The sequence below is a fragment of the Trichechus manatus genome, unplaced genomic scaffold (genome assembly GCF_000243295.1).
Source record: "Trichechus manatus latirostris isolate Lorelei unplaced genomic scaffold, TriManLat1.0 scaffold00036, whole genome shotgun sequence".
Lineage (NCBI taxonomy): Eukaryota > Metazoa > Chordata > Mammalia > Sirenia > Trichechidae > Trichechus > Trichechus manatus.
Genome location: NW_004443972.1, coordinates 17103026 through 17119982, shown reverse-complemented (window position 1 = coordinate 17119982; position 16957 = coordinate 17103026). Strand labels below are relative to the sequence as shown.

The window sequence follows — 16957 nt, the reverse complement described above, 5'->3', positions numbered from 1 at the left end:
ATAGAGAATAGAACCAATGTAAAAAGATATTGGCACAAATAAGTAGCACGAGGCTCAGAGCAACCCTGAGGTGTAGGGAGAAGAGACATGTCCCAGTACTGACTCTACAGAGGAGCCCAGCTCTCGGCCTGGACCAGAGGGCCAAGAGCGACCACAAAGCTGCTTCCCGTGGCCCAGCACCCGCCAACCTGCCCTTCCGTGGCTTTTCCGGTCGCGGAGCAGCGCAGGAAAGAGGAGGAGGAGGAGGAGGAGGAGGTGGAGGAGTGCCGCCTGGAAGCCAGCTTGGTCCCGCAAGCTGGAGGACAGGCAGGCGGGCTCCGCGCCGGGCGCTGCTGGGCTCGGCCGGGCGGGAAAGGCCACCTTCCGCTCCACCCCACCCCACCGCGCCAGGTGCCACGACCCAGGCCCGCCTGCGCGCGCCCGCTTCTGGCTCATTGTCTAATGTCTGCTAGTGGCCCGAGAGTGCGATCCCCAGCACCCAGACGAGCTCGAGAGGAAGCCGCCACCCGGGAGACTAAGGGAGCGCAGCGCGAGCGGCGCCTGGCACAGACCTCAGGGGTACCGACTCTTCCTGGGCGGGAGGCGCGGCCTGGCACCTTGGCCGGGTGGAGCCTCTGCCTTCAAGTCAGCGCGTCCGCCCTCCCCAGGCCGGGACAGCTCCCTCAGTGGCGACAGCACTGGGGGCATTGGGTGGGTCCTGGGCACTGGCCGAGAGGGATTAACCAGACACGATCTGGCGCCTCGCAGCTTAGCCGCTATAGTGCATCTTTAGAGGGGTGCCTCGGTGGACCCAACAGTCAGCGCTCAGTTCAGATCGCACCCCCGAGGCGGGCACCAGCTGCGGCCTCCAGCAGGGCGCCGCAAGCAAGGCCCAGGGCGGGAGGCGTTGGACGGGACAGGTTGATGACCAGATGTCCCAGACTCAAGCCGAGACAGTTTTCTGGGAGAAAAATAAAGCCAGACCCGTTTTCCCTTTCGAAAGCAAACCTCAGCTCCTGGCCAGAAAGCTTCATAAACAAGCAGAGCCTAAGATGTTGAGGCGTTGGGATGTGGGGGAGGGGAGAGTATGACACTATTTGATTCATTTTTCTGCCCTTTAGTTTCCACTGCCAAATCTCCTCATGAGGGGCTTTGGCCCTATTTTGGCCACTTTTCCCCGCTTCCTTCTTGGATCATTAGCTTTTCTGCTCCTGAGAGCCTCTCTCCACTGCTTCTGGAAAGTACACTTCTTCGATCCTAATGGGAAAGAGAACCTGAAGTGTGTAGCAAGAGGGCCAGACTCTGTCTAGGGTTTTTGAGGCTTTGCCATTTCTGCCACCCTGAACTGACTTAAAAAAAAAAAAATGCTAAAATGAAATAAGGTATGAAGGGTAGAAAAGGGGTAGAGGGTACCTTCCTCAAGAGCTTTTAAGGAATTATATTGGGAGATAAATGTGCACTCTGCCCACTTTGGATTATCAATACCAAATTCTCTGGTTCCTCACATATAGGCTAAACCTTGAATTTATATAGACAGATCAGTTGAGATTCATCTAGGTGCTGAAGAAGGAAAACTAAGGCTTTCCTCAGGACCAACATGCCTGCCCTTGAGCCTTACTTCTATGGAGCGGGGCATACAAACTATCCCAGGATCTTGTTAAAATTCAGATTCTGATTCTGTTGGTCTCGGGCGGGACTTCACTTTGTATATATAAGAAGCTCCCAGAAGACCCAGATGCTGCTGGGCCAGGCAGATCATGCTTTGAATACTGAGGGTAGAGCTTTCAGTGCCCCATACTAGTCTGAGAGCAAAGCAGGGACATTTCTGCACTACAGGTAAGTAGGAGTTTTGGTTCTTGTGCTGCTTTATCTCTGCGTGGTGGATGGATAAACAGATATGCTCACATACACACACACACACACCAGCTTACTAAGTTTGTGATTAACCAAGTTGTTTCACTACCTAACTGGGCCTGGGGCATCAGGCTGCTGCTAAAATAGCTGTATATCCCAAGAGACAAAGGTATTCACTGAACCACCTCTTAGAGCATCCTGATGTTGATCGAATTCAAATCTACACAGAAAATGTAGGTTTTTGCTTGGAGGGAGTTTGATAAGGTTCTGAAACTGGTAATGTCTCCAACACGAGCCAAGTGGAAGAAAATGGTCTGTGGCTGTGGGGAGTCCAGGAAGATGAGGCCATCAAATAAGGGCAAAGGACAGGGTCTGCACAAACTTTGCTGTTGCTATATTCAGTCATGAGATATTTTCCGGGGACTAAGTGGAAAAAAACAAAACCACCTTTCAATCTGAATGTTGAGAATAGCCTTTGGATTACTGGCGCCTTCTTCTGAGGGGATTTTATGAAAAAATATTGACCAGCTGTAATCAACAGTATCTGTGAAATAAGATACAGAGCCTTAATTTATAAACGGAAAAATCATGCATCAAAATAAATAATTAACCTGCACACTAGTTTAAATTCAGCAAAACAAACAAAAAACCAAAACTTTCCACTAGCTTCCACTTAGATTTTAATGGTATGTGGTTAGCTGTTGTAATTCTGACAATTTACATTAATATTAATTACATGTCCTAAATAAAGTGTATCAATCTATCACTATATTTAAAAGAAGAAATGCTCAGAATACCTTATTCGATAAAAAAGACACTGTTGAACATACTGGGAATTTAAGCCATTTCCACTTTCAGTTTCTGGTACCTTTTCATTAGACAACCAGTAAGAACCTTGAATTGTTCAAGCAGGGCAGTAATTTGGTCTATCATATCATTCATACAACGTCTAATAGGTTAAGTCTAAATTCTAAGTCTCTTAAAAAAAAAAAAAAAAGCAGAACTTCCTCTAATGAAGCCTTAGAAACATTCTCACCATATTTTCAAAAGAAGGGTGCAGACTAGAATTAAATGTTTACTTGGGTCCATATTGTTTGCCATACTCCCTTGGTGTTCCCAGTACGGTGCTATACCACAAGTATTAACTGGCGTAGTTACTTAGAAGCGAGTTGTCTGTGGAAACTGTCATTAGCCAAATTTTTTTCCTATTAGAAAACTGAGTACCTTCTAAGTTTACTTGGGAAAGAATGAGAGAAAACAGTAACAAAATTATTGCTTATATATTAAACTGACATTATGGCTACTTTTCTCATTTTGCATTAATGACATATTATATACCTCCTATGGCTATCTTAGCTGAAAGTCTAGTGGAGTTTGCAGCAGCCAACTCCCAGACAATCTCAAGACTGTTACTGGAACGTATTCTTTTAAAATACTAAAAAATATAAATTGAAATTGCCCTTTTTTTTTTAGTTACATATACTCCTCTGAGATCCTGAAAGATATTAACAAGATATTAAGCATATATTAATTTATGACAAATACTTTTAATAAAATATGTCAACACTGTTTCTGCGTTACTCACTAATGAGGTAGCCACTCATTAATGGTAACCATTTTAAATTTGTGAAGTTTTATCACCGTGATGTTTTATGTGTTATAAGATCTTAAAATGCAAAGGGAAACATCTTTGTGTGAGATTTCTGTAGCACTGTCAAATTTTATTCTGTCAATTTCACCCAGTGCCAAAAAGACCTCGGGAGACATAGATTGTAAATGTATTTTATTTTGTAAGCAACAATCAAAATATATTTGCGCTACTGATTTCTTCAAATATGAAATGGGAACTTAACAAAATTTGTCCACTTTGATGTATTCTTATACAACTTTGGAATCTGCAAAGACCCTGACTAAAGAAACAGAAGTAATTGCACAACTGAGACTGAAGGTGTTACAGTGCTGCAAATGATGCCAGATGTCTTACATTTAACCAAATACACCTTCAGAGGTCCCTTGATTTTCAGCATTAGGAACAATAGAGGAATATACACTGAAAGTATCACTAACAGCTTTTTATGTTGCTTTATTTAAATACGACAGTATCCAACATAGCTGCTAAACACTGGACAATATTTGAAGTCATAAGTACATCCACATGTTCCTCCAAATGACGTTTGGGATCCTAAAAGAAAAAAAAAAAAAGAAAGAAAAAGAACCATATTACTAGTAGATACATTACTTAGATTTTTTTTTTTAAGTAGTTGATGAAATTGGTAAAGAAAGTCAGACTGAAATTTATATATGTTTGACAACTTTAACTTTCCTAGTATACTGTTATAGTCTTAGGGTTTCTGAATCATTAAAAAGTTATATATCTGATAAAATAACTGATTACACAAGGGAAGATTGATGTACACAATCAATGCTATGACTCTGTACCAGAGACTATAAAGAGTAACAAGGAATTCTATACAACCACAATGATCTGGCTAAAAAAAAAAAGTACGTGCATACATATATGTGTATATGCTTGAGTACATGTGTGTATTCCCTGCCATTCACAAGTATTGAATGGCTGAGGGGTACTTTACTTAATGAAGATATATCAATAGTTAAAAATTCATTGTGAATTCTCCTCACTTCCTCTACATCTTGTAGAAATCAGGATTCTATATAATTTTAATATTCCAGGAATACTGCTTTAAATTATTCAGAAAAAATCCTTGGATCATAAATCATTAATTGTGCTCAGAAAATTTAAATTAATTCTAGAATGTTAAGAATAAATGTTTCACACAGGTATTCTGAAGAAATATAGAAAATTATATAGGTGCAGTCCTTTACCTTAAACCTAATCAAGTCTATTTTTGAAATAATCGAGTTAAAAATGAGGCTTAAAACTTTATTGTAGTAAGGAATTTAATTACGTTTAAGGCTGAATGCACTTATTTCAGCTGAATTTGAAAGCTTTGAAACAGGAGATACATACTGTACACAATACAAAACTTTCAATTAAAACAGTATTTTCTTATGAGTATTGTTAAAATACTCAAGACCCCACTTTAAATAAATGTTTATCACTGGAATTATTTCTTGGTTGTGCTCTTCTACATCACAATTTAAATACATTGATTTCTTTAAACAACCCAGATATACAGTATGCTACAAATAATTTGAAGTGACTAGACCACACACATACAAAAATTAAATTTTCTTTATTTCAGAAATAAGCCTTAGGGCATATTAGGTGAAAGAGACTGACAGGAGAAAAAGATATTAGCTATTCAGTTACAGACATTTTTACTTTTGCCATACAGCAGGACAAGCCAGTAATGTACTATATTTAAAAAAATTATTTTGATAATTATTAAACTCTGTCAAGTATATATTTTTTAATTTTCTTGTATTATAATTTAGTCCTTTTATTTGCTATTGTTAAATAAAATCTGCATTAATATACAAAATCCAGCAAATAACCAAATAATAATGTAAAGAAGAAGAGTTGTGGAAGTTTAAGAGAAAAACATTTTTATTATTAGAAAGGCTTAAATGTGTATCATATTCAGAAATTGTTTTTTTTAAAAAAAATCAATTTGTATATGAGTTGTTTATCAATAAACTATATAGCTTTATGAGCCACTTATTAAAAAAACAGTTGCTGAATTCTATCAAGTTCAAAAGTTAATAACAGAGTTAGTGATCTGATATTATATATTAGATTAAAATAAGTAGTGGAAAAAGACAAAAGTGACCATATCACCTAAGATGAGAGAATAACATAAACTACATTTCACCTCCTTTTTTTTTGGCTGCCGTTTTTAAACTATAATACTAAGAATATAGTGAAATTCATATTTAAGTCAGAACTTTGCCCCTACTGCTCTGTTGGAGTAATTGATTTTATAGTGAATTGGTAACACACTTCCCTCAGTTATCTACATTACTTCTTGTGGCAGCTGGGTGATTCTTAGAGATTTTCCATCCAAGAATGGTCCTGGCCCAAACCTACATAGCTTGTGAGATGTGATGGGATCAGAGCATATGGTAGGATGGATGAAAGCAAAGACAGCTTAGTGTCTTGCATCGGAAATATCAGGATTCTGCCAACATCAGCAATATGATAACCATGTTCCATGAAAAGAAAAAAATGTAATCAACATTCTTTAAAAACAGTCTAATTAATCTGTAGATTCCTTTAATTGGTTGATGTGCTCCCCCCATTCTCAGATAATAGGGACTAAATATATACATTTCATCTCAAAAAAGTGAAAGAGCAAATCCTTAAAACCCTTTCTCTTTACTCAGTATAACTCTACAGAGCTCTAAGTTTTCTCAGGAATATTACCTACATATTGCTGCCTATACGTTGATAAAATGTATTGTTTTTGTTAGGTGCTGTGGAGTCAGATCTGACTTATAGCAACCCTATGTACAACATAGATACATGTACAACATAGTACAGCATTAAAAAAAACTGTTACATATGAAATAAACCTATCATTTTATTATTTTCATTGATCTATAGTAAAAATAACACTTGAAAAATTAACTGAGGACACAAGTTTTCTAACTTCTAGTAAATTATTTTCACTAAAGATAGTATCTCATAGGTATAATTTGTGATTTACTTTTCCATAGGTGGCAAAGACAATTTGACAATATCAAATAATTCAGTGACTTTCAAAATTAGTATCACATTTACATGACAGAAGAAAAATGTAAAGTGGACAGAAAAAAAAAATCATACAGGCCCTAAAACAGTTTTAACTCTACCAAAGCACGTTACTATGCGACTGCTAACCTATTACAGTATACCTCACCTGCTTGCCAACATTCTTTATTGCCAGCTGTTCAGGTGTCATCTTATCTTCTTCTTCTACAGCCTGTGAATGAAACACAAAGGACAAAAGTTTCGAATTCTAAATTTACCTTTCCCCACTGCAGAATAATCACCAAAGAAAATGGTCTCATAATTTTCATTCAGAGAATCTTTTATTCAAAGAATTTATTAAAGTAAAAGTGAATCTGGCTGACCTTCAGAATAACTTCTAGGGTAATGAAAACTATTACCACCATCATTTAGAGAACAGACTTAAGAATATGTAAAAGGCATAGAAAATATCAAAGTGGACCACTCACAGGCAGTGTTTAACCATCTGGAAACCGTTAACGAGTTCTCTGAGGGATGACTAAACCGGAGACTGAAGTACCTGGGGTAACTGATTATGGCACTGTGTACTAACTAGTCCAGTTTTGTCTTTTCTTCTTCTTTCTACTTTCACGGTTCTCCCTCAGCTTCCCATTTCTTTGTTTCCCTCTTTTTGCCAACCCAGCCTGTGCATACCCAATACCTGTTTAACTATCAGTAGCACTAAGGATCAAAGAGCTGCTGACTTTTGATCCAATTCACAAACCATATGGTTTTTTCTGTTAACTTCACATATTTAAATCCCTAAATACATGTATTCAGAAAACACCTCACTATTCCACGTGAGTGATCTTTAGTAACCATGAAAAAATAGAGTAATTTGAAGTTTCCAACGTCAAAAAAATTACTTCACTTAAAAAAACCAAATTAATCAAAACAACACACACAAATCACTTTCTACCATTTCTAGAGTTAGCTACAAACTCTTATGTGTATGATCATAAATACTCTAGGAGAGTAATTTTGAAATAATCACAACATTTAGATTAGCTACCATCACTGCCCCTACACCCCAATAACAGTACCACCACAAAACCTCTTTACTGAAAATTCTAAATTTAAGCACTCAGCTACTAACCGAAAGGCTGGCAATTTGAACCCACCAGCCACTCTGAGGGAAAAAAATACAGCAATCTGATTCTGAAAATATTATAGCTTTGGAAACCCTATGCAGCAGTTTGACCATTTCCTGTAGGGTTGCTATGAGTCACAATCGAAGGCACATAACAAGTGTTTTAAGGAAACTCTTTTTTAACAGTTTGGGTATGTTATTGCCTGAAGATAGGACTGCATCAGGTGAACTCCTGGGCTATTTATTTATAGCATAAATGGAATAAATTTACTCCTGACAAATGGAAAACTCAGAAAATTTTTATGATCACCAACCTTAAGAAATACCACCACAGAACTTACCACAAAGATGGTTACAAAAGGAGGTGAGGTGGTGGTAGCAGAAAGCAGGAAATCAACATTCCAGTGAGGGTTAGATTTGGATACTCTAAACTTAATAATCTCACAGCTGCCAAATTTCTTCATGTGTGAACAATGAACATGTAGGAAAGGCAATCATCAGACATTTCCCATAAACTGGGAAGTTTGGCTGCATTTCACACCTTCTTAATAATTTTGTAAACAGAGAACTTGAAAATGAGCAAAGATGGCAAGTGTCTAATTTTATAAATGGACAAACTATCTAGAGAATTTTCCCCAGTAGAATCTGCCTAAAGAGACAAAATGGTGAATAAGTATTGTATCTACTAATTATTAGAGGATACTTATTTACAACACATCATTAGGAAATACATTTATGACTCATAAACCTGAAAAAAGAAAAAAGAAAAGTTAATAACACTTCAAATCTAGAATCCCCTAGACAGAGAATATGTTCATTTTCAGAGTCAGATGTCATTCTTATTATTCTCAACTAGTTATAAAAGTTATTTTCTAACTGGGAAATTGCTTCTCCCACTGTCTAAATGTTTTATATACATGGGGACGCTAGCAACACATTAAAACTTTTCTTTCTAAATTACTTTTACAAATTGTGACACAATACTTGATCGACTTAAAAGCATACTAGATGAATGGAACAATTCACATTAGTTTTTACTCCATAACCATTCAGTATTAGTTGTTCTGTGCAAATGCCAATAACAGTACAGTACTGGAAGGAGGCAAGAGTTTTGGAACTTGGCTCAAAATACCAATCCATGTACAAAACAGTTATTAGGGAGTAAATGTGGAGTGCTGAAAATATCAAAGATGGCAGATATACAAAGATACAGGTCAATATGCATTTAAAGCACTGATCTTGTGCAAAAGGTTAAACAGAATGGAAAAAGCTCTAACTCAAAATTTTAAAATCTTTTACATCATTTAGCCACTTTACCAATTAGTTTTTCCATTTCCAATAATTAAAAGAGAGTTCACAAACTCTTTGAGAAGTGCAGATGGTAAAAAGTACTCCCAGCCATAGATGCCATCTGGGAAATGAGGAGCAGCTGTAGATTTAGGCATATTCTAAGGTTGCAAACCCCTATGACAAAAGAGTAAAGCATATCTCTTCCATTCTAAGATAGACCAGATCATCATATCAAACTCCTAAATATTTTCTCCATCTACCTAAGTTACCTATATCTCATCTACCACCTGGGCAAGACCAGTTCGCCTTCATTCACAGTTCTAATCTGGCTAGTCACCAAGAAAAATTAAGAAATGATAGCAGTAGAAACAAACGAAATTCAGGCACAGGCATTGTCCTCACTGGGGAACTTCTGTGTTTATGGCAACTTCTGTGATTTGGCGTCAAAATTCGCTTTTGCATTTGTGCTCTTTGGTTTACTCAACCAACAAAAAAGCACTGAAAATGTTTGTGGCTATTCATACCACAAACGTTGTTAACAGTTTATCAACAAAGCCCCCCAGATGGCTATCCCATCATGCACGGTCTGCACAGTTCTAAGAAATTCTTGGAATTTGATCTGTTATGTGATCATAATCCCCTCAGATGTACCCCCTAACTTAAAAAAAATTTTACTGAACCCATTAACATCATTCTCTTTTTCTGATAATGGTCAAGTTTCTCAAATGGAAAAATGTGTATCTCAAATTCCACCATTTTATTTACCTGTTAACAAATACGGATTGGATCCTTGGCACTTCCTTAACTCTCTTCTAGGGATCTCCACCATGTCAGTTCCAACAGACTCAGTTTTGTTGAACTTTCTGAACACTTCTAAAGCTACTTAACACCTGTTTTCTATTCCTTTAACTTTTGTTTTCATGACGCCACATCTCTTAATCCATTCTATACTTCTCTGACTATTCTTTGGGCTTCTCCTCACCCCTCCTCCTTTGATCGGTTACCTTTGTTTACTCTATAACATGCCATGCTCTCATTTAATCAAATGCTTTTGGATATCACCTGTATGGCAATTTTTGCTTAAAAATAGAACATAAACTGCTAAATGGCGTATGTTAATTTTTCACCATTGAATAATCTCAGCATAATTGCTAGTGGATTTCAAGACAACATATTTTGCTTCTTTCTTGATTTTTATAAGGAGCCCTGGTGGTGCAGTGGTTAAGTGCTCAGCTGCTAACTGGAAGGTCAGCAGTTTGAACCCACCAGCCGCTCCACCGGAGAAAGATGTGGCAGTCTGCTCCTGTAAAGATTACAGCTTTGGAAACCCTATCGGGCAGTTCTACTCTGTCCTATAGGGTCGCTATGAGTGGGAATCGGCTCTATGGTAATGGGTTTGGTTTTGGTTTTTGATTTTTATATCAAGTCAATATACTGACTATATAATAAACAACTACATTATAGGTTACCGAGGTAGAGGATAGGCTTAAAGAAATGGCCTTTATAAAACATACATGGGATGCAAAATTAACAAACAAAAGAATTAGAAAACTTTCTGAAAAAGCATAAAAGCTGAATTTTCTGCTACTATCGGTGATTAAAAATTAACATACATATGTCTTGACAAATATTAATTTATTGAATCCTTAAAACATCCCAGTGAGGTAATCTGCATTTTACATACGAAGAAATTAGGAACCATCTCCTGGGGTGCCATATGGTAATTTCAGCAATACTTCTACCATATAAGGAATTTTTGGAACTTGTTTTTTGGAATAGCTTACAACACTCCAGTATATTTCTATGCATGTCCTCAACAGTGGAATTTTCATCATTTTACATATTTGATAATCACTATTAAGTACCTACTCAGTAAGACAGTTCTTGATCTCAAGGAGGTCATATTTGAGTTTTACTTGTCTGTAAATCTCAACTTATGAGATCTGAAACATATTTGTACAAGTAGCAATGGGAGAAACAGGTAAATAAGTGTACCTAACTTTGCCTTATGGATTGCTTGGAGGGAGAAGTTCAAGGTGAATGCATGAAGAATACATTAAGGGAGAATACATCAAGGGAGAATACATCATGTGATACATAAAGAGAAAACTGTTCCTCTTTTGAACAAGTAGCATTTGAAGTAATTGGGCCATTCAAGTGGAAATATCTAAGAATTGGTTAAAGAAGAGAATAAATTTCAAGCAGAAAAAAAAGGAATTTGAAAATTGTCAGCATGGTTAAACCATGAAAATAGATTTAAAAAAAAAAAAAAAAGGTCTAAAAACAGAAAAGCAAAGGGGCAAGGCTGAATCTTGGTACTTCTCCTGGCAGAAGTACAGAAAGGGGGCTGGCTAGCAAAGGAAGCAGAGTGGTAGCTACCAAAGAGTTATGGGAACCAGGGGAGTATATGGCCATGGAAGTAAAGAGACTTAAGAAGTTGAAAGGTAAAAAGTGAAAACAAGAGAAGAGAGACAGTAACTGAAAAAGTAGAGATACAAGATTGAATGGGTGCTAAGAAAGGAATTCAATCACCTCTTAACAAGCTGAAAATAGTAAACTGTCATCACCAGCCCCACTCCATCATGGAGAAGTTATGCCTCTAAGAACACTGGAGGCTTAAGGAAAAGCTCAGTGACCTAGGAGGCTATATTCTGTCCAGTCAGACCTAAAGAAAGGACCGGGGACAAACTGTGCCACGAAGGAAAATAGCTGAAGGTTAACAAGAAAGCTACTTTGCAGACAGCATTATATTTCTTTAAATTTTAGAAGTTTAATGTTATGGCACCATGAGGCGGGGGTGGGAAGGACTTGACAGCAGCTAACAATGTTATGTTAATATTTGTTAATGACTAGTTAACACAGATGATTGGTCACTTAATACAATTATATTTTTGGTTCAAAAATACAAGTATTGCAACATTTCATTCACTTATTCAACAAATATTTACTGAGTATCTATTATACATCCGGCAATGTGCTGGAGATGAAATGAGGCCTGACGTCCGAATTCACAGAGCTTATAGGCTAGTTGTAAAAATAGGAAATGAAACAATAATAGTTTGATAGAAGAATGAAGTTCTACTAGAGAATAAAGTGGCCCTCATTTGTTGGTCTAGTGACGGTCTCAACAGTGAGAAAGGGTTAAGCTGAGACCTGAATGAAAAGCAGGAATTGGGTTAGGAATATAGGACCAAGGAGGAATGCTTCAGGCCAGGAAGCAAGAAAGAACATTCACTGTAAGTCAGAAGAACTGCAATTGTTCATTCACTATTGCTGGTATAGTGATAAGAGATAATACTGCAGAAAGAAGCAAAAGCCAAATCACATGTAGGTTTAGACTTCATCCCAGGGCGATGAGAAATCAGTCATCAAAGGCTTCTTAAAAAGCAAGGTAGTGGTATGAACCAATTTGCATTTTCTAATTTAAAGTAAAATTCACATAACATAAAATTTTAAAGTATAGAATTCACTGGCAATTAGTACATTTACTATGTTGTGTAACTACCATCTCTATTTCTAAAACATTTTCATCTCCCCAAAGGGAAACCTGGTACTCATTCCTCCTTCCCCCAACCCCAGCCAATCACTAACCTTCATTCTGTCTCTATGGTCTTACCTATTTTGAATATTTCATATAAATGGAATCATACAATATGTGACCTTTTGTATCTAGCTTCTTTCACTTTGCATAATATTCTTGAGGTTTATCCATGTTGTAGCAGGTATCAGTATTTCATTCTCTTATAGAGGAATAATATTCCATCATATGTATATACCACATTTTGTTTATCCATTCATCTGCTGATGGATATTTGGGTTGTTTCCACCCTTTGGCTATTACGAATAGTGCCTTGAACATTCACGTGCAAGTTTTTGTTTGAATACTTGGCTTTCAATTCTTTTACTTCAGAGTGGAATTGCTGGATCTTACAGTAATTCTGTTTACCCTTTTCAGGAATCCCCAAACTGCTTTCCATAGCAGCCGTACCATTTCACATTCCCACCAGCAATGTAAAGGGTTCCAATTTCTCCATACCCTCACCAACACTTGTACTTTTCTTTATTTTTTTTTTAAATTATAGCCATCCCAGTGGGTATCTCATTGGGGTTTTGATTTGCATTTCCCTAATGACTAATGATGTTAAACATCTTTTCATGTGCTTGTTAGCCATTTGTTGTTGTTGTTGACTTGTAAGAGTTCTTTATATATTCTGGATACTAGAACCATATCAGCCATATAATTTGCAAATTTTTTCTCCTATAGGGTTGTTCTTGCACATTTTTTTTTTAATTTTATTGTGTTTTAGGTGACAGTTTACAGTTCAAATTAGTTTTTCATTCAAAAATTTATACACAAATTGTTTTGTGACACTGGTTGCAATCCCTGCCATGTGTCAGCACTCTTCCTTCCCTTTCTGCCCTGGGTTCCCCATGACCATTCGTCCAGTTTTCCTGTCCCTTCCTGCCTTCTTGTCTTTGCTTTTGGGCAGCTATTGCCCATTTGGTCCTGTATACTTGATTGAACTAAGAAGCATGCTCCTCACATGTTGTTTGTTTTATAGGCCTGTCTGCTCTTTGGCTAAAAGGTGGACTTCGGGAGTGGCTTCAGTTATGAGTTAGCAGGGTATCGGGGTCCACAGTCTCGGGGGTTACTCCAGTCTCTGTCAGACCAGTAAGTCTGTTTTTTTTGTTGTGAATTTGAATTTTTTTCTACATTTTTCTCCTGCTCTGTCTAGGATCCTTTATTGTGATCTCTGTTAAAGTGATCAGTGGTGATAGCCAGGCACCATCTAGTTCTTCTGGGCTCAGGCTGGTGGAGGCTGTGGTTCACGTGGTCCATTAGTCCTTTGGATTGATACTTTCCTTGTGCCTTTGGTTTTCTTCATTCTCCTTTGCTCTGAACATGCTGGAACCAAGAGATGTATCTTAGATGGCCGCTCGCAAACTTTTAGGATCCCAGACGCTGCTCACCAAAGTAAGATGTAAGACTTTTTAATGATCTATGTTATGCCAGTTGACCTAGATTTCCCCCGAGACCATGGTTCTCAGTCCTCAGCCCCAGTAACTTGGTCCCTCAAGGTGTTTGGATGTGTCTAGGAAGCTTCTATGACTTTGCCTTGATCAAGTTGTGCTGACTTTCCTATATTGTGTGTTGTCTTTCCCTTCACATTAACACTTGTCTACTATCTAGTGACTTTCTCTCCCCACTTCTCCCTTTCCTGGGTAACGATCAAAGATTTTTTTTTTTTTTTCCTGCTTTTCACATTCTTGATAGTGTCTTTTGATGCAAAGCCAACTTGCATTTAGAAAGATCATTCTATAGCATGGAAAATGGATTCAAGTTGGAAAGATTAGAGAAACTGGACCAATTAGGTAGTAGTAGTGGGGATGGAAAAAAGCAGATTAACCTTGAAGCCACATTTATAACAATTAGGGAAATCATTACTTTTGGAAAACACATCCTGAATTAATAATAGAGTCAAATTCTTAGTTTATTAAAAATCTTATAGGAGATCCAATTTTAAAATGTAATTACAAATAAAGATTTCTGTGTGTATATACATATATGTACGTATGTTGTTGTGTGCCGTCGAGTTGAGTCCCACTCATAGCGACCCAATGTGACAAGGTAGAACTGCCCCACAGGATTTCCTAGGCTATAATCTTTACAGAAGCAGATCACCAGGTCTTTTCTTCTGCTGAGTGGCTGGTGGGTTCAAACGACTAACCTTTCGGTTAGCAGCCAAGCGCTCAATCATTGTGCCACCGGGCTCCTTACGCGTATGTCTATATGTATGTATGTTTGCACATATATATGCATTCATATATACAAATGAATAGAAACTGTAGTTCAGCTTATTGAAAAATTTTGTTCTACAGTGGAGTCTACTCGCTGCCTACCTAATATCCATTCTCCCTATCTTCCTTTGTAACACAACCCAATTTTAGTAAGGGCAGCAATGCTCCCAGCTAAAAGACCTAGCCTTGCTCCCAGCTAGATGTGGCCATTCCACTAAGTTTTGCCACTGAAATATAATCAGAAGTGCTGGGTGGGACTTATGGAAAGGACCCTGAAAGGGACCTAATTAGCTAGGAAGTATCCTGCTTTTGCCCTTTCTTCTCTTTCTGCCACCTTGAACTCAGATGAGTTTGGCTCAAATTCTAGAAATCATCTTGACTCATGCTAGAGGTTGACATCAGTATAAGGAAAGTAGAGCAGAAAGACAGAAGGAACCTGGGTCCCTGATGACTCTGGAGTCTCATATTGGCCTTGAAGTACAAGAGAAACACATTTCTATCTTACTTAAATCATTATTATTCTGGGCAAATGCAACCATAGATATTTACTCATTGGATGGAGAAGTAACACTTGCTTAACATAAAAACTGAAAGTAATTCTGGAAATACACAAAGTATAGAATTCCTCTATCTCCCACCTTAAAGGTGACACTGTTGTCATCTCAGCATGTTGACATATATGTAAGTTAGAGAGAGACAGCTCTGAAAAAAGGAGGGAAGGTAACATGGTAGGCATTTTTTCATATTGTTATACAACTCAATTTTTTACATCTAACAGCAGGTTGTGGATATTTCTCTAATACTTGTGAAATTTTACTTTTCATAATAAATCCTTAAAAAAGAATATGCAGGATTAAAGAGTTATATGCATTAAAAATTGAAAGATATCAAACTGGCCTCTAAAAATGTTATACCAATTTACTCTCCCACTACCGGCATGTTTTTCACAAACTGTTTTTGCCCCCCAAATTTCAAAAGAAAGAAAAAAACAAAACATTTTCTAATTACCATTTTATTTTTCTTTTCTGACTACTAAGGTTGAATATTTTTTTCATGTTTATATGCCATTTGTCCTTTCATTCAGGGAGTTTTCTAATTCTTTTGCCTAATTTATTATTGTTTTTTTTTCAGACCTTTATAGGAAGTCTTTGGATATTGTGAATTTTTGGATATTAGCCCTTTCTGTGTTAAGAGGTACAAATATGTTCTCTCAATCTGACTCTTAATAAGCACTCCATAAATGTTGATTATTATTTTTATTGCAGATATACTTTTATTGCAAATTTACCAAATTTTAAAAAGCTCACATTGATATTCTTACTGGAATTAAAATAATGTTTGGGAAGACTGTCAGCAGCTTTATAATACTGAGTCACTCATTTGGAAACATCGTACGTATGTCTTAATTTATCCACAAATGTTTTAGTTTTCTTCAAAAAAGTTATATACACTTATATATTTTAAATCCTTGAAACGTTTATTCCTAAGTATTTTGTAATTTGAATACTATTGTGAACTGACTTGCCTTTTACATTATATTTTTCAACTGGTTCCAGCCTATATAACTGTACGGTTACTACCTAGTAATTCTTGATTCTAATAGCTCTTATAAATTTCCTAGCTTATTCCCTTGGATTTTCTATGTTTGCAATCATATCATATTCAAATAATGATAATCTAGCCCATTTTCCCCAATATTTATATCTTATTTTGCTTTTCTTATCTTATTGCACTAGCACAAGACTTTACTATAGCTACTGTGGAAACCAAAATATAATCATATAATCACATTATTTATATATAGCCATATAAAAGAAATATTCAAACTTCTTTGGTTATTAAGGTTAAGTAGGTCAATATTTCCACAGGAAAAGTAAACTGTACAAGCTCAGAATGTATAGGACTATGTGTTTGAAACCAAGGCAAAATTTTTATGTTTCTATGCATTCTTAAAATGCTCTTTCACAATTCATTTTTTTCACCTGTATGTTCATTTACAAATATATAATCAAATATAATCACAATTTAAAAAAATAGCAGATACATTCTGGCATGAATAAATTAGGAGATTTTGAATAAGAGAGCTATAGGTGTAGTCTGGTAATGAGAGAAGTCAAATGATTAATAATCAAGCAGTATTTCTGTGCTGAAGTCAGATTTAAAATTGAGAACTTGGTACACAGGAATTTAATTATTTTCTAATCTTCTTTCACTTTAGAACTTACTGGCACCTGACAGTAATTACCTTAGTTTAA

At 36.8% G+C, this 16957-nt stretch overlaps 1 protein-coding gene across 1 annotated transcript in view; it reads right to left on the bottom strand.

Moving 5' to 3' along the window:
- Positions 1-1380: 1380 nt before the first annotated feature.
- Positions 1381-16957, bottom strand: part of PSMD14 (proteasome 26S subunit, non-ATPase 14) — a 119341-nt gene continuing 103764 nt past the window's right edge. Inside the window, exons 11-12 of the mRNA XM_023730459.1 lie at positions 6654-6716; positions 1381-4015 (exon numbers count right to left, since the gene is read on the bottom strand). Of these exons, the coding sequence (XP_023586227.1) occupies positions 3917-4015; positions 6654-6716 (162 nt within the window). The 3' untranslated portion in view covers positions 1381-3916. The remainder of the gene's footprint in view (positions 4016-6653; positions 6717-16957) is intronic.